Source organism: Tenrec ecaudatus, chromosome 1, assembly GCF_050624435.1.
Source record: "Tenrec ecaudatus isolate mTenEca1 chromosome 1, mTenEca1.hap1, whole genome shotgun sequence".
NCBI classification, from domain to species: Eukaryota; Metazoa; Chordata; class Mammalia; order Afrosoricida; family Tenrecidae; genus Tenrec; species Tenrec ecaudatus.
Genome location: NC_134530.1, coordinates 127,274,877 through 127,300,331, shown reverse-complemented (window position 1 = coordinate 127,300,331; position 25,455 = coordinate 127,274,877). Strand labels below are relative to the sequence as shown.

The 25,455-nt window shown below is 48.8% G+C and overlaps 1 protein-coding gene across 1 annotated transcript in view; it reads right to left on the bottom strand.

The window, feature by feature from the left end:
• Positions 1-25,455, bottom strand: part of SLC44A3 (solute carrier family 44 member 3) — a 108,140-nt gene that overhangs the window by 61,926 nt on the left and 20,759 nt on the right. Inside the window, exons 6-9 of the mRNA XM_075558601.1 lie at positions 21,216-21,376; positions 19,314-19,403; positions 16,478-16,602; positions 10,692-10,878 (exon numbers count right to left, since the gene is read on the bottom strand). Coding sequence (XP_075414716.1) covers positions 10,692-10,878; positions 16,478-16,602; positions 19,314-19,403; positions 21,216-21,376 — 563 coding nt within the window. The remainder of the gene's footprint in view (positions 1-10,691; positions 10,879-16,477; positions 16,603-19,313; positions 19,404-21,215; positions 21,377-25,455) is intronic.

Below are 25,455 nucleotides of genomic sequence, written 5' to 3'. Positions count from 1 at the left end.
CACTGCATTTTCAATGGATCCCTATGCATGTGGAAGCTGGACAACACCTCAGAAAGACCACAGAATCATGATGCGTGTGAACTACGGTACTACCAAAGAACATTGAAAGTACCAGGAACTGCCTGAAGAACAGATGAATCTGTCTTTGGTGAAGTACAGCCTTAATGTTCCTTAGAAGCAAGCATGGAGAGATGTCACCTCCCCTACTTTGGGCATGCTATCCGGAGAGAGAAAGTGGATGAGGAGTGAGCGTCACGTTTGGTAAAGCACAAGGTCAGTGACAGCGAGGAAGACTCTCAATTAGATGGATCGACGCAGTGGCTGCAGCCACGAGCACAAACAGGAATGACGCGGAGCGCGGTGCACTAGTGTGTGCTGTTGTGCAGAGGGACGCTCTGCGTTGGCACCAACTTGATGGTATCCCACGACAACATCTCAGTCCGTGAAATTAGGGTACTTTGGGAAGGAGTGGGAGTTTTGTTATACTGAGTTTTCTTATTATTCATTTACATGCTGTGTCTCTACTAATTTAAGTCTTGCAACATCTTTCAGTAAAATTTCGTGATTCTGTACAAAATAAAACAAAACCCAAGCCCTCTGGAGCACAGGTCTACTCTGACACACCACAAGTTAGAGTTGACTCAACAGCAACTAGTTTTATAAAGGATTATGGTTAGTTACATGATTCCAGTTCTGAAATCACCTTAAAAATATTTATTGGGCACAGACTGCATACTGGGATTTTGCTGGACATTAGCTATTGGGAAAACAATGGAAGAAAAAAAATCAGAAAAAGAGTACCTAAGTGATTGTCTACTTATTGGTCCTTCTTCTGAACAAATACTTTATGTTTTTCTCCAGTCTCCAAAAGCTCCTTTCCTGTTCTCACTCACAGGTAGGACCTTATTTCCTGTGCCATTGAGACAGTGGAAGTGATCAGAAAGCCTCTGCTAGTCCCCATCCCCTAAATTGAGCCTCTAGTTGCAGGTGCCCATAATGTCCCCACATCCTAATTATGATAACGGTCCACAATCTTAGAGGCCCTTCAAAGAGATGGATCCACACACTGGCTACAACAGTGCTCTCCAATACACCACCACTTGTGAGGCTGGCACAAGACCGCGGGCTCTTGTTCTATTGTACTATGAGTAGGAACCATCTTCACACTCTACCAACAACTCCAGGACCACAGTGGTTAATCATTTGGTTGACTGCTAACTGAAAGGCTGGTCATTTGAACCCACCAACCAGTGCAAGGGAGAAAAGGCCTGGTGATCTATGCCCATCAAGATGCTAGCGTAGTAAAGCGTATGGGGAAGCCCTCCTTCGCCTTTGAGTGTCACCATGAGTTAGAAAGGATTTGGGGGGTGGTGGGGGGAGGTGCCAGGCCTTTCTCCTGTGGTGGCACAGGTTCAAATGGCCACTTTTTGGTTAGCAGCCATGTGCTTCACCACTGCACCACCAGGGGTCCTCTTCTTTCTACACTCATTGTAATCTCAGGGCCTGACCTACTTTGCAGCTGTCCAGCCAGGGCCTCTCTTTGAACTTTAAACTCAGAGAGTTAACGGCATCCTCAACATCTTCCTTTGCTCTCTCACAGACACACACCAATGAACACAGCCTAAGATGAATTTATTTTTTTGGTTTTTTTTTCTTTAAAAGTCAAGGTTTCTATTTGACACATTAATGAATGAGGAACTCAATGACTAGTCTCAACCGGCTCGAAGTTGAATTCAAAGGGACATTTAAAGAGATAGTAAGCAATGTGGCAATTAATTTACAAGTAGATGCACGATCGGTAGGCAATCTGGCATCCAATTGGGTCTAAGTCATTCAAATTGCTATGGACCAAACTGATTGACATTTTAAGGGGATACCGAATGGGTTATTTAAAAATTTTAAACAGTTTTCCTGGCATATAATGCACATACTGTACAGTCAATGGCCTAAACACAATAAAAAGAGCTGTGTGATCATTCCCACAATCCATTTTAGAACATTTTCTTCATTCCTGTATGCATGGCTTCTGTTAGCTCCCTATTTGCCAACCTCCCCTGCCATAACTCTTCCAAAACCATCGATGCAGTTGTCTCTGGACCTGCCCTGGACTTCACAGGTAGCACTGTTGGCCCAGGGGGTACATGTTGGGCTACAAGTTATAAGGTCAGTAGTTCAAAACCACTTGCTGCTCCTCAGGAGAAAGATGAGGCTTTCTACTCCAGCAAAGAGTGGTTGTTGTTAGGTGCCGTCCAATTGGTTCTGACCCACAGGGACCTTATTTATGCACAACCGAACAGAACACTGCTCGGTCCTATGCCATCCACACAGCTTTCTCATGACTGAAGCCACTGTTGTCACCACTGTGTCCAGCCATCTCTTCCAGGGCCTTCCTCTGTCTCACTGCCCCGCTACAACACCCAGCACGATGTCCTTCTCCAGGGACTGGTCTCTCCTGACAACACGTCCAAAATATGTAAGATGAAGTCTTGTCATTCTTGCTTCTAAGCAGTGCTCTGCCCTAAATTCTTCAGTGTGTCCTTGTAGCAGTCCATGGTACTTTCAATATTCTTCTCCAGTGCCACAATCCAATGCATCATTTTGTCTTATACTTTGTCCATCTTTCACATGCAGATGAGGCAGTTGAAAATACGATGGCTCGGGTCAAGTGCACCTTAGTCTTATTCGTCCTCTTAGTGCTTTGAACATTCTAAAGAGGCCTCAGGCCGCAGATTTGCCTAATGCAATGCACCTGTTGGTCTTCTTACAGCTGCTTCTGTGAGCATCGATTGTGGACCCAAGCCGGCAAAATCCTTGGCAACTTCAGTCTTTTCTCCAGTTACCATGATGTTGTCAACGATTGGTCCATGGTGAAGGTCTTGGTTTCAGTCTCAGATACCACAGGATGCTCTAAGTGGCTCCTGACTGACGGCAGTGATTTTGTTTGTTTGTTTGTTTGTTTTGGACTTCATGCAAAGAAAAACACGTAAAAAAAACAACAATAATAACAAAATAAGACAGAAAAATTTCAATCCAAAGACAGCAGAAAAGAATAAAAACTAGAACAAATTTAAAATGAGACAAAACGAGAAAACAAATGAGGCGTTGGAATGAATCCACTTTAAAGCTATCCGCATCTCTGTCAATGGTCAGGAGGAGAGTCTCTGGAGGCTTAGTCCACGGGGAGACCCTGCCCCTGGATTTTCGACTTTCACTGTCATCCACAGCCTTCTGCAAACTGGGTGCTCAGAATTTAAGCCCTAATACAGTTCCCTCCTCTGGTCTTGGATTTCATTGTTTACTATACTTGGATCACACAAGCTGGTATGCTTCTTCCATGTGGATTTAGCAAAGATTAATTTCTGATCTTCACCCCAAACCTGCTTCTTTCAAAGTCTTGCCCCATCTCAGATTACGGCTCCCGCCAAGAACTCTTAGAATCATTTCCAAACTCCTCCTTTTATTTCATACTCCACATATCAGGAAATCCTTCAGGTTTACCTTCAAACTTGATCCAGAATCCAACATGTCACATGACTTCCGCCATGACCATACCCTTAAGCCATCACCAACTCCTCGCGGCTCAGTGTTATTAAAATGTAAGCCAGCTCACAGTACCATCCATTTAAAGTCCTAGAACGACTTTCAATCGAACTCAGATTAATAGCCAAAGTTCCTGTCAAGCCCTAGGGAGCCTTGGGATATGACTCCATGTTTTTCTGACCCACTCTTTAACTCTGGCTGCACCAGTCCCCTGAGCCAGGCCCAACAGCTCCTGCTGTTCCCTCAAACAGGCTCCTCCTTCACCTCCTGAGAATCTCTGCTCAGTGCTTCTACCACCTTCTCAGTGGGTTCCTTCTTGATCAGCAATTTTAAAATGCACCTTCCTCTGTGTTTGTTTTCCTCTGTACCGTGACCTCACAGGTCATGTACTAGAAAACACACTTACTTATTTTATTTAACTGCCTGCCTCCTTCCACCTCCCAAACTGGAAGGAATGCATCTGTCACGGACCTGACACAGTCAAAGCTCAATAAGCATTTGTCGAATGATTAGCTGTGTCTCCCTCCAGTGATACATTCTACCACAGAGATTTGCAGACAGTTTTCTGGAGACCTCCTTGTGGAACATCAATACCATCAGGGCTAGATGTAAATCTGGATGTTGTTAGCACACTTTAAAACATCTCAGAAGACTTGGATGATACGGTTAAGCCATTGTGCATGGCAGCTTCGTGAAGGGAGATAGTCCAGCTGGCTAGAGTAGTTTTTGAGAGGAAAGAAGCTCACATCTAGCATGATTGGATGGCAGTGGATTCTGAGCATCATACTGTTTATAGAAAACAAGGTCCTATTGATTTATTAATAAATCTCATTGCTAGGGGATCTTTAGAGACGCTGCTAAAAACAAGCCGTTAACAAGCCTACAAACAGTTGTCAGGCAGCCAGGCCAATTCCAGCTACTGGGAATCCCATGTGTGTCAGGGTAGAACTGTGCACCGTGGGCTTTTCCATGGCTACTTGTTCAGAAGTAGATTGCCAGGCCTTTCTTCCAAGGCACATCTGGGTGCACCCAAACCTCTAGCCTTTCAGTTAGCAGTTAAGCACATTAAATGAACCCTTTATTCCACCCAGGGACTGCAGAAACCAAACCAGAACCTATGGACTACTTAACAGCTCATCTGGGTTAAAAGACTCGACTTCCTTTCCCCCTCTTGCTTTTCCTTCGTGCATGTTCCAGCTTTCTTTTTGGCGCATTAGAATATTAATCCATTCCTCCAAAGGACACAATGGAAAACCCACAAGTATTACCCACTGAGGAAATCCTCAATGTTAGACTCCCGAGAAGAGCCTGTCTTCACTGCATGTGGGGGGAATGCTAAGTTAAACGAGCCTGCCCCACAGGCCGCCTCAGGTCTCTTCTCCAGAGGTGAGGGCAGTCCAAGGTCTCTCAGGCACACCAGTAGCTGGGGCACCTTCTGCTGCTCTTGTGGCAATCACCACAACAGGAGGCAAAGGGCGCCTGCTGCTGCCCTGCCAACTCCGGGCGGGCTGGCTTCCGCTCTGGCCTCTGGCACTGGGTGACAAGACCTTTGGAAGCAATGTGAGTTCTGTGTATCTGGGTCCGCCCACAGGTGAGAGACTGGGGGAGTCAGGAAGCCTGAGGGGACAATCCAATCTGATCTGTAGGATACCTGAAACGGGGGGAGGAAAGTAAAAGTGGGGGCTCTGTGTGGCACCTTCACAAGCTAACTGGAAGTTCACCAGTTTGAAAACACCACCTACTCCATGGGAGAAAGGCGGGACTTTCTACTCCGGTGAAGAGTTACAGTCTTGGAAACCCAGAGAGGCAGTTCCACTCTGTCCCACAGTGTGGCTGTGATTCAGAACTGACCCCAGGGCATGAGTTTGGTTGGTTTTGGAAGACCAAGTTGCTTGGACACCTCCGTGAGGTTCCAGCCATTGCTTTTGTTCCCGCCCTTTGAGTCCTCTTTCTGCTCCTGCACCTCTTGGTTAGTTTGTTTCTGCCATGGAGAGAGAACTGCCACGCTTCCAATACGTGTTTGTGGTAGTGTCATAATCTGTCAACAAGAGTGAAGGGGTGGAGTCTAGCCTGTCAATTAGGACACACTTTCTCTCTGCTACACATTCTGTTCACTAGACACATGAAGCTATGCTGATGGCAGCCAGAGCCCTGGAGCTGGAGGAGCCACGTGGAGAGCCGTGTCAGCGCTTAGATGCTTCCACCAGACTTTTCACCCACTGGCCTGGGATCTGCCTGCTTTCAACATCATTGCATGTGCTGCGTGAGTCTGTAGAAGAATTTATGGACTAGTATTGGACATATGGGCTCATATCAGACTTATGGGCTAATACTGAACTTATGGACTTGTTCTGGACTGGGCCGGGTGTTTTCTTAATATACAATTGCTCTTGGATATAAAGCTTTCTCGTACACACATATTAGTGTCTCTGGATTTGTTTTCCTAGTCAACCCAGACTAGCACAATGTCTGTGCAAGGCAGCAATTCCATGTTGTACCACCTTTCGCTCTGAAGAATAATCTACTTGGCCCCCAGTCCCCACCATGCTCAAACCTAGAACCTCAGGCTACTTAACTATAGGCTCTGGGCTCAGCAGAGGAACTTAAGGGGTGCAGTGCAGGCAGCTTGTCAGCAAGTCCCTTTTGCAGCGTCTTCTTCCGTTGCTGGGCTCCCCCTTTACCCAGCTGACCAGGTCCTCTGCTCATGCTCTATCCCATCCCACTCAATTCCCTTTTGCTGCTTTCTATGTTTTTTGATCTTTGGGCAATCCTCAACCCACCCTCTGAGACGCCCTGCCTGACGCACAGTGTGTTAGGCCTCATTCTCGGGCTCTCCATAGCTCCCTGAACGTCTCCCATCATGGCCCTTCTCAACCTTTACTGCGCCTATCTGTGTACTTATCAGTCTGTCCTGCCAGACCGTGCGTGGTAAAAGGAGCCTCTTGCCCAGTGCCCTATCCGTCCCCACAAGCCAAACAACAGAACCCAGCCCCGCTGCTGCTGGGCCTCCTCCCACTCACGGTCGCTATGCGGGACACTGCTCCGCAGGACAGCACTTAGCGATGCGATTCACAGACTACAGCGTCAGACAGACCCCGAGAGAGACATCCTCACACCTGGATCAAGAAGCAGCATCATGATAAGCGGAGCACACACTGGAGTTGCCAAGGACCACACAAAGTGCACCGATCCTGCTGGGGTATTCTCCATCTCCTCGTGTGAAAGTCGGACATTGAATTAGGACAAGCCCAGACGAATCGATGTCTTTGAATTATGGTGTTGGCGAAGAGTATTCAAAGTACCACCGACTGCCAGAAGAACTAGCATGTTGTCTTGGAGAAGTAGAGCCAGGATGCCTCCCAGATGCCAGACCGGTGAGACTTTGTCTCATGCACTTTGGACCCGTGATCAGGAGAGACCAGTCCTTGGAAAAGGACATCGTGCTCGGTAGAGGGTCAGGGAAAAGGAGGAAGACCGGCAAGGAGAAGGACCGACACAGTGACCGCAGCCAAGAGCGCAAACATCACAATCACTGTGAGTTCGGCACAGGACTTGCCTAGGGGCTTCTTTGAGCTTTTGCTCCCCAGGTGCCCGAAGCCCCCGTGGCCTGCACAGGAGTGGAGCTGCAGGATCTCTGTGCCCTGGCCAGGGGGCAGGCCTGGGGACACCAGGCCCTGCAGTCAGAGGAGAGGGAGCAGACGTCATTCTTGGAGAGCTGCTTGGAAGGATGGGCAGGGAAGGCAGAGGGAGCTGGACAAGAGGGCTCGAGGTATGAGGGCAATGGCTCCATGAACCTCACCTTCCCATCCTGAGACCCTGCCGGCAGCAGGCTGGCTATGGCCCTTAGTGTCAATGGGTGCTACTGAGTCAGACTGTGTTCCTTATGGTTTCCTGGACTTCTTAAGAGTGGCAAGCAACTGGGAAGGAGAGTGGAGCAGGAATAAGGTTCCTGGGTTAGCCTCTGGAGGGCTTACTGGAATGGGATCTTCTCGTGCACGGCGCTTAGAGGAGGGAGAACTCCCCTTATCTTTTGTTTAGACCATTGTTATCTTGAGGGCTTTGTCACTCCTCGCAGGAACCCCAGGGGCTTAGTGGTTACATGTTGGGCTGCTAACATGTCAAAAACCGTCAGCAGCTCCAAGGGAGAAAGATGGGGCTTCCTGCTCCCATAAAGAGCTGCAGTCTCGGGAACGCACAGGGGCTGCCCCACCTGGTCCTCTCTGGTTGCTAGGAGCCAGAGTTGACGCAACGGCAGTGAGTTTGGTGTGGTTTTCTCGTTCTTGAGCAAAGCTCATTCTGACTGATTATATCCTATTCAAGGTTCCTTCCGAGGTAATTCCTGAAGCTCACTGCAACTTCAGTAAGCTTCCGGAGGCCTCTACAGATGAGGATGTCTCTAGACATCTCTGGACATTTGGGTTTTCAAGAGATGCTACATCCAGGGAATCTGTTCTTACAATATATGTCCAGAGCTAATATCTCACTGCCATCAAGCCAATTCTGGCTCATAACAACCCTATAGGACAGGGCAGAACTGCCCCTGTGAGTTTCCTAGACTGTTACTCTTTATGGGAATAGAAAGCCTCATCTTTCTCCTGCGGAGCAGCTTTGTTCTTTTGAACTGCTGACCTTGGGTTAGCAGCCCAGTGAGTAACCACTATGCCCTCCGGGCTCCTCGCCCAGAGCTAATAAGGGACACAATGAACTTGATGGAAACATTAAGGAACTGCATACAAACAAAAACGCCTCGGAAGGACAGCCACCATGCTCCTTTTCAGCAAGCACTGCGAGAGTTTGCCTCCTGTACTTTGGACATACTGTCAGAAGAGCCCCGTTCCTGGGGAAGGACACTGCGCTCCCTCAAGTCGAAGGGCAGCGAGAAGGAGGAGACCCTCAGTAAGTCGAGTTGACACAGTGGCTGCAAAGACGGGCTCAAACACAGAACAGACGTGAGGACGGCGCAGACCCAGGCAGGCGGTGTGTCCTTCTGTGGCACACAGGGTCACTATGAGTCAGAGCCAACTCAGTAGCACACGACAACAACCCACTGTCACTGAGGCCATTCCAACTCAGAGCAACCCTGGATATGGTGCCCAGGCTGGGAATATGTGCGGGAGCAGCCTCAACTTTCTCCTTTGAAGGAGCTGGTGGGTTTGAACTACCCACCGTGTGGTTCAAAGTACAACATTTACCCAACAGCACCACCAGGGCTTCTTCAGGAACGCCATTTGCCTTGTTAATCTGACATCGGCTGGAGTTTGTACCTGCCTAGAGACAGTCTCGAAATCACCTTGCTCTTTTGCCTTTATCTCAGCGTATACATATGGGCCCCAATCAAGTCGGCGAGAGGAGTTACAGAAGATTTACAACAGAGCTACTTAGAGTGTGGTCCCCAGCCAGCTACCACCCTCACACATTCGATGGCCAATATGCAGTGGCATAAGGAACGCCCATCAGAATGCAGATAACTGGGTCCCTAAGCACACTCTTTTTCTGGGCTGACATTATTATTAATGAAGCAATGGGGAGATATTCGTTCTGGCACAGGCTTCCTACCTAGTGTGACAGCACTTCTTTGAATGCTGTCTAGTTGCCCTTCAAAATCTGAAGAGAGCTTTAAAATATAGAGATACTTGCAATCACCCAAACCAACGGAATTAGAATCTCTGGGGACAGGATTCAGGCATCTGTGTCTGTAGGAAGCACCACTGGTGATGTGAGGAATGCCCGTCAGATATGACAAGGGGACGGATTGAAGTTCGAGAACATCTGGGTGCATTTACTTTAAACTTAAGCTGCCCTTGCTGAGCACAGGAGAATTTTAATAGCACTTTTGGGGGTTCTTCTTTACCCCTCACTGAGTCAATTATTGTTGCTGCGCACAGTTGAGCCCATTCCCGCTCACAACGACCACTGTGAAGGAGTGCAATTGCCCGGCGAGAGTTCCTTCGGAGTGTCTTTACGGGAGCTGAGCATCAGCTCTGTTCTCCCGCAGAGGCGCTCGCTGGATCGGAGTTGACTAATCATTTGGGACCAGACCCAAACCCAGAGCCATGTGAAACTGGCTTCTCCCGGCCTTTGTGCCGGTGGCAGTCTTCCTGAAGCTCTTTCCGTTCCTGCTGCTCGCATTCTCCCACGTAATGCAGACCCGGTTCCTTTAAAGTCAATGCAAAAGGGGGAAGAATACCCGCTCTCGCCAGCCTGTGTGACCCAAGGACTGTAAATAATATAATCCAAATCCGAAGGAGGGACTGGTATCAGAGCTCAAACTGTGAACTCCTGGTCTGCAGAGGGCTAATGAATGACGGTGGAAATCCAAAACCCATTGGCAGGATCTACACACAGACGAAAACTCTGGTGATTTCTCTCTTACCATTGTCGAAAGATGTGAGTAGTCTAGTTATTAGACAGAGAGTATTGTAGAGATAATTATAGTAGATTAAAATATGACATCTGCTTTGAATGGTTAAAATGTAACACGTGCTTTGATCCCTTTTCTGATACATCTAAAAGTTCTATCCGTTAAAAAACAAAAATAGTCAAGGGGAAATACTTGTGGAAGAAGCCTGCGGTGAATCCCCTCTGAGCAGCCCGGCTGTCATCCAGAATGCACTGGAAGTGGAATGGCACAGATATACTGGGAACTGCTCCCTTTGGACACATTTAAAGTTGTTCTAGTTTTTAACATTTTCTGTTTTCTTCCCAACTGGGGTTTCTCTCTATTTGATTTTGTTAGTGTTGTTAGCTTTTTTGACTCTGCCTTTTCTATTTCTGTATGTTGTCCGGTACATGAAACCCAGGATGATGGAATCTGTGGAGACTGGATGAATGGCTCCGTGGGGCCTGGCAGGGAGGTGGGGAGATGTTGGGGAGCCAATAACAAGGAGTACTAGGGAAAAGACAACTTTCTAAAACTGATGGTGGCAATGAGTATACAATACTTCTTGATGGGATAGAAGTGTAGAATTGTATGCTATTTGGATGCTGTCCCAATAAAACTGTATATATGCTCCCCATTTCCCCCCAGCACAGAGCCCCTAGCACTGCCAGTGTTGTCCTCAGATACCTGCTTGGTTTTGACATGGTGATGTCCCTGTTGGGGGCGGGGGTGGGGGTGGGCAGGACGCGGGACCACACACCCCTGCCCTTACCTGCAGTTCCCAGGCTCAGCAGCACAGCTACCCAGAGCACCCAGAAGAACACGAGGATGGTGAACGTCCACAGTGGCTGCAGCAGCAGGAACGGGGAGCGGCTGATGGCTTTGTTTGTGACATGGAAAAGCTCGACTGTCCACTTAAGTCTCTTTCTGAGGACATAGATCAGGACGAGCAGAACTCCCTGGTGAGAAAAGGGTATTACAATAAATCCTTTCAAAATAATGCAGACCCGGGCAGCGCACTCCTTTCAGAAACAAATCGTAATAAGACAACGGGGGCTTCAAAAGGTTTATGGAAAATTCCACTATCAAGGTCATGGAAGAATGGAATGAAAAGGTAATGGATTTTTCTATGAACTTTTTGAAGCCCCCTCGTACTTCTTCACATCTTGATGAACAGTTCTGTTATGATAGTCGCCTGCTGGTCTGATCACAGCTGAGCAGACAGCTTCTGTGGAGAATTCAAACAAGCACTAACGTGCCTACCATGTGCGTGTCCGCATGCCAGCCCTGTGGTAGAGCAGCTTGCCTTCCTTTCACGGAGTGGGAGAGAATGAGAAACAGCTCCTCCAGGGCCAGGACCTGCAGCCTTGGTGGCCTAGTGGGTCCGAGTTGGGCTGCTAGCTGTAAGGTGAGCAGTTAGAAACCACCAGGAGAAAGGTGAGGCTTTCTACTCTTAGCAGAAGTTCCAGCCTAGGAATTTCCCAGGGCAATTCTTCTCCATCCTGTGGCCGCTCAGAGTCAGAATTGACTTGATGGCAGCCAGGGTCAGGGCGATGTCTCAAAACCTCCTGCCCCCACCGTTTCCAGAAGGCTGAGGAGCTGCAAAAGGGAGCAGCAGGGACTGTGGACATGACCGCACTTGTGCTTCACAGCCACTTCTGTGCCGCCTTCTCTGCTAGGTTTTCCTCTCTGCATGGAAATACCCACACCTCTCCCCCCAACTACCATGATCTGAATTCCACCTTGCAGGACTGGATAGAGCAGAGGTTATACACTGGTGCAGATAGGAGCTGGAGGCACAGGGAATCCAGGGTAGACGATACCTTCAGGACCAGGGGTGTGAAGGGTGGTACTGGGAGAGTAGAGGGTGAGTGGGTTGGAAAGGGGGAACCGATTACAAGGATCTACATGTGACCTCCTCCCTGGGGGATGGACAACAGAGAAGGGGGTGAAGGGAGATGCCGGATAGGGCAAGATATGAAAAAATAATAATTTATAAATTATCAAGGGCTCATGAGGGAGGGGGGAGCAGGGAGGGAGAAGAAAAAAGAGGACCTGATGCAAAGGGCTTAAGTGGAGAGCAAATGCTTTGAAAATGATTAGGGCAAAGAATGTACGGATGTGCTTTGTACAATTGATGTATGTATATGTATGGATTGTGATAAGAGTTGTGTGAGTCCCTAATAAAATGTTAAAAAAAAAAATACCCACACCTCTCTGGCCTTAAAGAAACTGGGCTTAGGAATCCCTGCCCTCAAAGCTGCGCTGGGCTGACAGTCACGGGTCAGTGGGGTGAGCGGTGCAGGAGCAGGGACACAGCTGCCTGACAGGGCCAGTGAGACACTCAGAGGTGCCCTTTCAGACTCAAAGGCCTCGTAGGCATTCGGCCTTTGTGTCTTCCCTGCCTGCCACAAAGGTGTTTCGGCTTGGTTGTATTGCACAGGCAGCCCTGGTCACCAACGAGGCCCATTTGTCAGGTCTGACTATGTCTTTGAATCAAACTTGCAGGCACGTTGGGAGAGCTGCCCCTCTTGTCTTCCTTCGGTTCCTGAAAAAGCTGGGAGGCTTGACACTGATTCCAAAGCTGCGTGTGCAGCCAGGGGCCTCGGCTGGGAGGGCTGCTGGCAGTTCAGCCGTTTCCTAGCTTGCAATCTTCATAACACAGCATTGCCGCCGTTTAAACTTGTAATGGAGCTGAATGATCCCCTCTGTAGGCACATTAAATTGTTCTGGCTCACAAGCTGAATGCTAGCAAGCGTGTGTGTCGAAATGCACGTTTCTGTTACAACGTGCTTGCTCTCTCCACAAGCACACACGGCCCTTCTCTGATTCCAAGTCTACAGCCAGGATGCTGATGAGCAGCGATGAGCTAATGTCATGCTTTATGGACTCCAATAGGCCTGGTACACACACGGGGCTGAGCTAGGATAGGCAGTAGGGTGACTCACCGCCCAGTGGCCAAGCCCTGACGTCACTCCTCTGGCCTTTGGCTTCCAAGAGATGCATTTCAGGCGGAGGCTGCGGAGAGCCTGTAAGACCACTGGATCCCATTCTCGTCCTTGTTGTAGCGGTTCTATTGAAACCACTTAAAGACTAGCAGCAGGTGCCACCCCCACCCATTTTTCCAGGACAATATTCTGGAGTGGATTAAAAGGGCAGCTCTGGGCACTCAGAACACCGAGCAGCTAGATCAGCCCTGGAGGTCCAGGAAATGGACAAGGCCTGACTCCACTAGGCAAGGCTCTCGGGGCCACAGCTGCTCCAGCCTGGGGTGGGAGGAGGGTGGGGGAGGAGAGAAGAGGGGCATAAGAAGGTGAGGGGTAGCGGAGTTCCTCTTATGCCTCGCCTCTGCTCCTAGGCGGCTTCTGTTAATAGTGGTTCTCCCCTTCCTCTCGCCTCTCTGGGAGGAGACGGGCAGCAGTAACTTGTTTCCCAGTACCGCCACTCTCACCACTGGTTCTGAAGGGATCATCTTCCCTGGATTCCCTGTGTTTCCAGTTCCTATCTGTACCAGTGTACGTCCTCTGGTCTAGCCAGATTTATAAGGTAGAATTGGGATCATGATAGTGGGGGTGGGGGTGCAGTGGTGGGAGGAAGCATTTCGGAACTAGAGGAAAGTTGTATGTTTCACCGTTGCTACATTGCACCTTGACTGGGTCGTCTCCTCCCCGAGACCCTTCTGCAAGGGGATGTCCAAATGGGCTTTGGGCCTCCACTTGCACTGCCCACCTCATTCACAATGATATGATTTTTTGTTCTGATGATACCTGATACCTGATCCCTTCGACACCTTGTGATCGCACAGGCTGGTGTGCTTCTTCCATGTGGGTTTTGTTGCTTCTGAGCTAGATGGCCGCTTGTTTACCTTCGAGCCTTTAAGACCCCAGACGGTATATCTTTTGATAGCCGGGAACCATCAGCTTTCTTCACATTTGCTTATGCACCCATTTGTCTTCAGCAATTGTATCAGGGAGGTGAGCACACAATGAAATGATTTTTTTGCTCTTTGATGCCTGATAACTGACCCCTTCGGCACCTTGTGATCACGCAGGCTGGTGTGCTTCTTCCATGAGAGCCTCATCCTTCTCCATGCAGAGTTGCTAGTAGCAACTTTCCAGTGCTTAACCTGCAATGCTTGCATGGACCTTTGCAGTATATACTAAATCCCTCCTGATTTTGACTCTTATGTAGGGTTTATGGGGCTTTGAGATGAGGAAGACAACCTCATCTCTCTCCTATGGAGCATCTAGTGAGTTCAAACTGCTGACCTTTCAGTTAGCAGCTGGGCCCGTAACTACTGCAGCACCAGGCTCGTTTTAGCCCACTGGCATCCAGAAATACTTTTGGAAAATTAAACACACACACAACTAAATCAAACCCAGTGACATTGAGTTGACTCTGACTCCCAAGGAGCCTTATGTAGGGTTTCTAAGTCATTGTAAATCGTTTTGGAGCTGACAGCCTCATCCTACTCCCAAGGAGTGGCTGGTAGGCTTGATCCACAGATCTTGTGGTTAGGGGTTAGCAGCCCAACACTTATGTAACAGTGCCCCCAGAAGTCCCCTGCCTCTAATAAAAATACCATGCAGTTGATTTCAACTGATAGTGACCCTGTGGGACGTGGAGCTGCTGGTGGTTTCAAAGCGCAGACCGTGCAGTTAGCAGGGCAGTGCGTTATCCCTACGTCACCAGGGCTCCTCTCCTCGTACATGCCGTTTCCGAAACGGCGATGGCAAGGGGACATCTAGGGCTGCTTATCAGAATAAGCAGCAGGTGCCCTGCTGGAATAACGGGCTACGCTTTGGGTTGCTAACCACAAGGTCAGTGTTCGCAACTACCAGTCACTGCATCGGAGAAAGATGAGGCTTTGCCAACCTCAACTTGACAGCCTTGAGTTGGTTTTTCGTCACCTCATCCAGCAAGCAGGACTTGATAGGAACTGGGGTAAGTGACAGCTACACTTCGACTCTATCCCCGTACTGGGCCCGGCCAGCTCTTCCCAGACAAGCGAGTGTAACAGCTCCTCTTCCTCCACCAACTGCCTTCCCTTTTCCACTGCTACCTACACTCAGCTCAGAGTAGACTTCTGCCTCCAGGCCCAGGGAGGTGGGTACCCACTCACCCATGGGTGTGTGAAAACAAAGGGAGCCCCTGAAGGGCTCTTGGCTGAATCAGGCTCTCTCTCCTCCACTCCACACCGGGCCGGGAGTCCTCTGCTGAGAATGACAGGCCCACCCTAAGCCCAGGCTGCAGGAAGCGCTGCTCCTTTGGCTCAGCTGGGACCTGCAGAAGTTCCTTGTGCACGTGGGCCTCCTCCTGTTTACGTGTAGAGCACAAATTCAACCCCGCCCCCCCATGTTGAAGGGAGACAATGCGAAGAAAGCCTGGGATATGGGAATGGAGGGGTTTCCTTACCAAGAAAACTCAGCTGCCAGTGAGTCTGTGCCAAGTCACCGTGCCCCTATCAGTCCCTATGTGTGTTTCTACAGCCATAAGTTTTCACAGTAGAAAGCCTCATCTTTCTTCCTTGGAGCAGCGGGAGGTTTTGAACCGCAAACCTTGCAGTGAGCAGCCCAATGTGTGAGCACTACACCAGGGACTCCCTTGGCAAAGAACATTAAGTTGGTGAGGGAATTTGCATTTGCTGAAAGACTTCAGGAGTTTGTGGAGACCCCTTGCTGTCGATGGCCTATAAAACACACCAGCAAAGGGGACAGGGGTGGGGGAGGCCCCTGAAATCAATTCCTCACCCTCTCCTGTTTCCAGAGATTCCAGCACTTCTGACTCGCCCAGGGGTGACCTGAATGGTTCTTAGTTGCCCAGCACCCTCCCCAAGCAACCTGAATCACTGCCTCCCTGTGCTAAGCTTCTCTCCTTCCAGCTGGAGTTCACAGAGGAGGCAGCGGCAGCTTCTCAGAAGACCAAATTAGCCCTGCGGTGGGGTGGGCAGGTTCGGAAACAAAGGGCTCTGTGTGCTCCATGGCTTTGGGTGCGGTCCCACCCCAGGCCCTTGAGCACGCTTTGGCTGAAAGGAGATGTCTGGCCTCACAAAGAGGTACTGGGACCTTGTTTTAAACTTGGACATCCCCCTCCAGGCGGATGTCCATCTTACAGCCACTTAGAGGTGAAAAGGGCACAACACCAAGAATGACAAACTCGCCTCTTGGAGATGGCAGAAACGATCGGGGAAGCCCCTTTCCTCCGTATTTCTTCAAAGTCTCTGTATAGCCCTCGATAGATGGCTTGCTCGCTCACTGACACTGCGTCCACGGTGTGCAGAGCGACCCCGCAGGACAGGGTGGGACTGTGCCTGGGGGATTCTGAGACTCACTCTTTACCCTAGTAGAGAGCCCCGTGTTTCTCCTGCTGAGCCGCTGGGCTCTCAGGCTTCTGACCTCGCGGTTAGCTGCCCAACCCTTTGCAGGTATCTCAAATTCAAAGACAGCACAGTTGGAGGGGAAAGAAAAACCAGTTCTCATTGTGTTTGGCCAGAATTCAGTTATTTGGACTCCAGAGTTCTGGCTGGCCGTGAGCGCTGCAGTTGGGGGTGGTTCTTACCGTGATAACTGTGGATACAAGAGCAAATCCCAGCAGGCACTTCATATTTTCCCTCTCTGTGTCCAGCTCTGTGCTGGGGTCATTGGTATAGTCGTAGTACAGCCACCACAAAACACCACAGACAACTAGAAAGCAGGAATCGGCGGTGTTCAGATCCCATGTCCCGAGGTACCCATCTTCCCCAGGGTACAGCCTGCGTGTGTATGCCCACGCGTGCATGCACACACACACACACACACAAAGCATACGCACATACATACGAGGGGGTAGTGCCCAAACCGGAATTTTGTGTGTTTACATTTTTTTTTACAAAACAACCTTATCACCTTCGAAGTAGCCTCCATTACACGTAATACATTCATCAAATCTGTGATTCCATGGTTGGAAACATTTTTTCAAACTTATCTGTTTGATATGCTGACAGCACCTCCCAAGTTTTTTTTCCTCCACCTCTTGCACAGCATTCAATTGCTGTCCTTTCAAGTCCCTCTTCATTTGCAGAAACAAAAAGAAGTTGCAGGAGAGAGATCAGGTGAGTAAGGTGAGTGGGCTAAGAGAAGCATGGGTTTTTTTTTTCGTTTTTTTTTCTTTTTTTGCCAAAAACGTGCACTGAGATGGCTGTGTGAGCAGGTGCATTGTTGTGGTGGCAAAACCAGTACTCCATCTGCCACTAATCAGGTCTTTTTTTGGTCACACACTGTGATGCTATCTTTTCAGAACCTCTAAATAGAAAGCTTGACTAACAGTCTGACCTGGTGGAACAAACTCCAAATGTATACTATGAGCCGACCTTTTTGTCCTTTCAGGAAGTTGATGGACATCCAGAATGAGGTTTGTCATCAATCGATATTTCACCTTTTTTGAAAAGAGAATACCACTTGTACACACACTTGAGTTTCCCCTAGTGCTGTCCTTATGAGCTGTGCTCAATATCTTAACAGTTCCTGCTGCGTTTTCCCGAGCAAGAAACAAAATTTCACAGCCACAAGCTGTTCTTTTAAATCAGTCACCACAAAAAACAAGGTTCAAGTGCAACTGTTTTTATGAAAGCAGTGAGCAGAGAGAACCTTCCCAGGAGATGCCACTGGGTGCTCTAACTCAGAGGAGTTGCTCAATGCTCGCCTTGTGGGAAAAATGCACACCACGAAAGCTCAGCCAGGGGAGCTTTTTATTCTGTTTTGGGGGTAGTCCCTCATACATGCATACATACACACACAAATACATACGCATACACACATACATATGCACATACATGCACACGGACACATACACACACGCAGAGTTTAGCCGCTGCTGTCAGCTCAGCAGCCCTGCTCAAGCAGTAGCTCCTAGTTCCCTGGGCAACACCTGTACTTCAGGAGGAGCTGCACCTGCCCTGCCAGTCCCACAGCTCCTGCATTTCTTTGGGAGACTGTGTGTGTGTGTGTGTGTGTATGTGTGTGTGTGTGTGTGTGTGTAGGGGTGGAGGTGGTGGGGGTTGATCTCAGAACAGTAGTACTTCCCAGCAGTGTGAGTGTGAGCAGAGAGGAAACTGCCCAGAAGTGATCAGAGTCCTCAGTCTAGACTTCTCAAACCATCCCTGCTGGGGATGCCGCACCACGGCAGCCTGGTATTGGCTTCTCCACCCACAAAACCGAAGTTGGAGGTTTGTTCCCAGGATTCTTTGCTGTTGTCAGTTCTCAGTGACAACAGGGAAACCACTACCCCCCACATCCACAATAGCTACAGGAAGGCCACTGTCGCCTGCACTAACTGACATGGAAAAGCATCGCTCACAGGGGTCATCGCGCCTGTGCTGAGGCGCTGGGCACAGTTGTGTCCCTGGTGAGCTGCGGGGCTCTAGGCTACCAAGGGCAGAGCTGATTACTGGGGAGAACAGAACACTGGCCATACACCAGAAGCAAACCTGTGGCTGTTGTGTCAACACCGCCAACTCATAGCTACCTCTAGAACTGAGTACACCTGCCCATAGGGTTTCCAAGGCTGTGAATCTTTACAGAAGCACACAGCAACATCTTTCTCCCACGGAGCAGCTGGTGGTTCGAACCGCTGACCCTGTGGTTAGCAGCCAAGCATTTTAACCACTGTACTACCAGGGCTCCGACCTACCAGTCATGATATATTATAATAGTCCGTACAAACGGAATCCGTTGCCAACAAGTCAGTTCCTACTATGGCTGCCTGTGTGTGTGCCGATAGAACTCTGATCCGTAAGTTTTCAGGGCTCGGGCCTTTTGGAAGCAGATTGCCTCAGAGTGTTTTTGAACAGACAACCTTAGTTAGCAGTCGAATCCTTAACTGTGCCATCCATTTTGATAGATGAGTAGTGGCTGCCTGGAGCCTTCTGAATGCCCCTGCCCCTCAGACGCTGCCAGGCTCTGGGACAAACCACATGTACTCAAACGGAAATAATGGGCCCAGAAGAGAGTTCAGTGCGAAGCCTTTGTTTCCTCAGACTGACTGGTGCCTTTGACAATTGTGGAAACCCATGCCCATGCCAACAGGCAGTGTACAGGCACAGAAGAAATTCTCTAGAATGCTTCCACCAGGCACTAGCGTGCCCCTTCATGTCAGGCGCACCAGGGCCATTCCACCGGAGGCTCCTCTCAGGGGTGGCATGGGTGGGAGAGTAGAAATGACAAACTGAGCATTAATTTTGCTCTTATCTGAGTCATACCCGCTCCCATTGTCCTCTCTGAGCCTGAGTTTTCTCATAGGCAACGTACTAGGGTTAGACTAGGTATGCTTGACGACTCTGTTAAGTTCAGACAGTTCTATTCTTAATGGAAAGACTTTTCACTGAATCAAGAAGAGGTGACCATGTAGAAATACTTACACAGTAATCCCAAAATAACCAGTGCAATGAAAATGTGGACCAGAAGGGTGGAGATGAATCGGAAAGTGAACATCATGGCCAGAGACAAGGCTGAAAAACAAAATGAATAAATCCCAAAATAACAAAGAATGTAATGGCAGTGTTGAAGCTGATCAATCTCCAAGTCCGTCGGCATAGCTACCAAACATTAAACCCACAGCAATTTATATCCGGGCCCTGTCGGAAACATGTGCGCTAAGCCTGCTAGAGTAAACCAGACCAGTTTCTAACAGCGGTTTCTGTAAAGAAGAGAGAGAGAGAGAGAGAGAGAGAGAGAGAGAGAGAATTCCTATGAACTAAAATCTTTTTCTCTTACAACTTCAAATGACCATTTAAAAAAGTTGTCACACTTCACTCTTTCAACCTCACACTGGGATTATGTCAAGTTCTAAATTTTCTCAGGTATTTGTATTAAACGTGAAATGTTCATAATTCACTGCCACTGAATCCGTTCTGATTCATCACACCCCTATGGGACAGATTAGAACTGCCTCATGGCTTCTGAGACTGTAACTCTTTATGGGTGTAGAAACCCTCGTCTTTCTCCCTGGGAGTACTTGGTAGTTTTCAATTGCTGAGCTTCAGGAGTGCAGCCTGGTGGTGCAATGGTAAAGCAATCGGAAGCTCATTGAAAGCTTAGTGGTTTGTACCCCTTAGCTCCGTGGAAGAAAGGACCTAGTGACCGACTCCATGAAGGTTTCGGTTTGGGAAGCCCTATGAGACAGTTCTACTCCGTTCTACATTGTCGCTATGAGTTGGAATTCACTGCAGGACGCACGACAACAACACAGTGCAGGTGGGTTTTAATGGATAAGGGTAAGCACAGTGCTTGGTGCACGAGAATTGCTCGGTAAATGGTAGTCGCTCACACCCTTTAGAGTCCCACAAGCACTGTTAATATGAGTGTAAACATCATGTCCCCGTGGGGACACTAGGCCATCCTATGGTATGGCAGAACGAGCCTCTAGATTTTGGTATAATATGGTCACCACACCAGTGTCTGGAAGTCAAAGCATCCTATTTGGGTCATCTGAAGTCATTCCCAGTGGAAGTAAGAAGTCTGGAAGTCACATAATGGGCACAGTAGAGCATCCCCAAGCACTCAGGAACTAGTAGACTTTTTGGCAATGAAATTATGGAAAGCTCAATTTGTAAACTGGCAGAAGTGTGTTAACGAACGAGCAAGAGTTTCACTGGTCAGTAGGTCGGGAGGTGGGCACTGGATAAGGGGATTATGAAAGGCCATTACTTTTGCCTTTGCTCAAAGAGAAGGACTGATCTTAATGGGACGCATCAATCTGAACACAGAACCCGAAAAGCCAAAGGACCAGAGGTTGGTAGGTGCGTCCAGAAATGCCCAGAGGAGGCATGTCTGGGCTCAGACTCGGCTGCTCCCACACCACAAGGCAGGCGCGTCCCTTTGAAGAGGGGCAGCCTCAGGCTACCGTGTGTGAGATGCACACAGCTCCTCTTGCCCACCAAGCAGCCTGCTGACTGGACTCAAGGTCCGCAGGAAGAGAGCCCACTGGTCAGAACACAGACAGGTCAGGTTTCCCTGACGAATCTACTTTTCATTTCCCAATGGCAGTAACCTGCTTTCCACAGCCATCTCTGTGTCCACAGAGGACCAGATGCTGGGGCATGGCCACCACAGGAAGAAGGCATCGCCCGCCCACTGAGGAGGGCTCTGCCCATCCCAGCACCAACCGGAATCCGACATTCTTGGGAAAACATATACAAAATAAATATGAAGTGCAGCCTTCTATTCAAGTCACAGAGTCACTCTTCAGTGTGAAACATGCATGCAGATGCTTGGGGCTCTGGCATTCCATAGTTACCGAAGTAAAATTAACTGAACATTACCTAGTGCGAGGACACACAAGCCCAGGACTGTGTCTCTTGCTGACATGATTCCACTTAGAATTCGATGCAGGGTGCCGACGTCATTTATCAACACAGACGCAAATAGGGAATAGCATTCAGGCGTTTGAGGGATGCATCGGTTAAACAAGGGGAAAGACTTGCTGAAAAGAAAAGAATAGACGCCAAAGAGATTTACTTAAATTTCTCCACAACCAAGACAGCATAAGAGCACCATCCGGTTCATAGCCTTAGCAAGCCTGGAAACGACCTCATTCAGCTAATGCACCCGATGGGAAATTGATTGTGGAGGCCAATTAAAAAGCAACAAAAAACCAAAACAAAAATAAACCACACTCAGTGCTGTTGAGCCCCCCGCCCTCCCCCCCTTGCAGGACAGAGTAGCCCTGCCCGGTGGCATGTCCTCTTTGTGGAGCCTGGACTTTGAACACTGCAGTTAGCCGTTGAACCTTAACCACTGCACTGCCAGGACTGCTCTGGAGACCAATAGAAACCAAAAAGCTAAACGTAGGGAGTGCCAAATTTCACTATCATGTCTTGGTCCGTCCCAGACACTTACTAACAGCAACATGAAAATTATATTTCTGAACAAAGACACACGCACTACACTTCCTTAAGGAAGTATTAGGACTTGGATGAAATCAACCAGAACCTGTATCAATGATAAATACATGCTGTTTCTGCATTGTCTCCTCCTCCTCCTCCTCCTCCTCCTCCTCCTCCTCCTTCTCCTCCTCCTCCTCCCACTCACTGCCATCCGGGCCCGCTCCTAGTGACCCTACAGGACAGGGGAGAACTGGCTCCGAGAGTTTCCAAGATGGTAACTCTTTACGGGAGTAGAAAGACCTGTCTCTCCCAAGGAGCAGGTGGTGATTTCTAACTCCTGACCTTGCAGTGAGCAGACCCACGTGCAACCCCGTCGCCCCCAGGGATCCTTATGTCCTCCCAAGAAGGGCTCTCAGGCTGCTGAGTGAGAGCGGAGATCACGTGTCATGAATGTGTCAGCGAAGCTGGGTTAAAGGAGCCCTGGTGGTGGTGTGGGCTGGATGTCGGGCTGCTAACAGCAAGGTCAGCAGTTCAAACCCACCAGCCCTCAGAGAGATGAGGCTGTCAGCTCCCATACAAAGTCACACTCTTGGGAACTCTATGCAGCAGTTTGACTCTGTCCTATAGGGTGGCTGTGAGTTGGAAGCGGCTCCATGGCAGTGGGTTTGCGGGGTTCTTCCCGACCGGAGGCGAGGGGCCTCATTCTGTCTTTCTGTTTTAACCCTGTTCTGCTGCCGCAAACTCATGCCAACTCCCAGGATGCTTGCCGAAGCAGACAGCCGCCTCATTCTCCCTTGGAGTCACCGCTGGGTTCGCATGCCGTGCTTTAACCATTGCGCCATCAAGACGCCTTTTTTGTCTTATTGAATCTTAATGGGCTACAACTATCATCACAGGGCCCTGGTCTCCTTTCCTTGTAGGGGTCCTACCCGGCAGAAATCCCCCCAACCCTAGGCAGTCAGCCACCCACCATGCATTTTGTGAAATGTGTGAGGATGGAGGAAGGGAAAAGCCAAATGCAGACCTTACATTGCTCAGCGGGGCTGAGCGCTTCCAGACATTTCCGGTGATCCTCAACACAGAACATACGGAAAATCGTTCCCAGCAAGTCACAAGATCACAGAAACAGTCCCTGGATCACTGAATAGACATGCAGGAGCAGGGCAGTACAACTCAGTGGGGTGTGTTTGGCGAGGTTCGTGCCAAATTCTGACGTACCCTCTCTGCTATGGCCGCTGGACACAGAGTCCGAGAGATGGTCTACCACTCCAGGATGTCAATGTAGTGAAATGCTGATCGATGCAATTGGGGGATTTGCTATTTTTAAGGAAGGAACCCTAACTAGAGTTGCAGCAAATGATGTACCAGAGTTTCGTTCTTGACAATTACTTCTTGTCAATGCAGTGGATGCTCTGACACACAAGTATCTCTGCAGATTAAATTTCTAGAGGTGACCTGCATACACAAAAGGCACATTCATTCGTAATGGGTGAAGACTGCTGACATGTAGGAACGTGCCTGGCCCCCCTCGCCCTGGTCAATACAGTGTGTTCGCACACCTCTCCACAGTGCTCGTTAGGTAGCTGCACACGCCACCGTTTCCACCAAGATTTACACTCCTCCCACAAGGGAGTCTATTCTTTATTAGAAATTAGGGAACTTGGTCCTCTTCTCTCCGTCCATGCCCCAATTAATGTTCTCAACGTTTAAGCCATAGTTAGAAGCCTTCTTCCTACTTCCTACAGTTTCTAAAAGACTTCTTCAATAGATTTTTCTAGTACTTCATGGTTTCACGTGCTACATTAAAATCCTTAATCTACCAAAAGACCAAGGATGGATCCAGTCCCCTCCTCCCCCCACCCCCCTGCATCTACTCCGTTGTCCCAAACCCTTTGTTGACTGTTCTCTCTTTTTGTCATTGATTGAGAAGCCGGTTTTTATCACAAACTAAATTCTTGTAAGTCTTTGGATCCATTCATCTGTTATCTTTTATTTTCTACTGATCCATCTGAGAATAAATTAGGGCCACAGTATCTTGATTATTACAGCTTCATAATCTATGTTAAGGAGCCCTGGTGGCAGGTTGGTCTAGTGCTCGGCTGCTAGCCAGAGGGTTGGTGGGGTGAACTGATGGAAAGGATGCGGCAGCCTGTTTGTGTAAAGATTCAGAGCCGTGGAAGAGCGATGGGTCCGTCCGACTCAGCCGTGTAGAGAGAGGTACTATTAGGAGGAATAGGCTGGACAGCACACAAAAATAACAATCCAGTCCATTTTGACCACGGGAAGGCTGGTTCCCTTCATGGCTGACTTTTATTTATTTATTAAATAATTTGGGGGAGTCTCTTACAGCTCTTAAAATAATCTGTATATCAATTGTGTCAAGCATGTTTGTACATATGCTGCCATCATCATTTTCTAAACATTTACTTTCTATTTGAGTCCTTGGTATCAGCTCCTCTTTTTTCCCTCTCTCCCCATCCCCACCCCCATGACCCCTTAATAAATTATGAAGTATTATTATTTTCATATCATACACCGACTGCGTCTCCCATTCCAGTTTCTGTTGCTCATCCTTCTGGAGGGGGTTTGCGAGTGGCTATTTGCTGATCATCACACTCGGTTCCCCCTGACTTCCCTGTTCTCCCCACCTTCCCCCGACCCTTCTGGTATCACTACTCCCATTCCTGTTCCTGGATTCTAGGTGTCGGGGCCTCTTCAGTCTTAGCTGTACCTATGCACATGCTCCGGTCTAGCCTGCAGTGAAAGGCAGGACTGGGGTCACGATAGTGGGGGTGAGGAAGCCTCAAGGAACAACCAGAGGAACATTGTGTGCTTCATTGGTGATACACTGCACCACGATTGGCTCATCCCTTCCTGTGACCCCTCTCTGAGGGGATGTCCCATTGTTGACACATGGGTTTGGGGTCTCTGTCTCCACCTGCTCTTTCCCAACAATATGGTTTTGTCTGTTTGTTTGTTTGGGGTCTTCTGATGTGTATTACTGATCTGTCAACACCTCATGATCACACAGGCTGGTGTGCTTCTTTGATGTGGCCTTGTGGCTTCTCTGCTAGATGGTCGATTGTTTAACTTCAAGCGTTTAAGAACCCAGACGCTTTATCTTCTGATAGCCGGGCACCATCAGCTTTCTTCACCACCTTTGCTTATGCACCCATTTTGTCTTCAGTGATAGTGCCAGGAGGGTGAGCATCACAGAATGCCAGTTTGTTAGAATAAAGTGTTCTTACATTGAGGGAGGGCATGAGCAGAGGCCCATAGTCCGTCCACTACCTCAGTGTATTGCCATATTAATATATGTATGTACCAATACCTCTATTATTATGGATTAATGTATTTACAGATGTACACACCTATGTTTATACCTCTATCCATAACTTTGCTTCCTAGATCTTTCCACTGTTTCCTTTTACCTTTCTCCTTCACCCCCATCACACTGGCCCTACTTCTGCCTCTTAGTAATTCCTTTCAGCTAATTCCTCTCAGCTAGATTGCAGTTGCTCCAATACCCCCAGGATCTCTACGCCCGCATTGCTGTTGATTTTAATCCCCCAGTTGTTCCCCTGTCTTTGGTGTTGTTTGCTCACCGCCCCCATCCCCTACCTCCTTCTCCCCCAACATGCTTCCCATGCCTTATATAAGTAGGCAACCCAGCAAT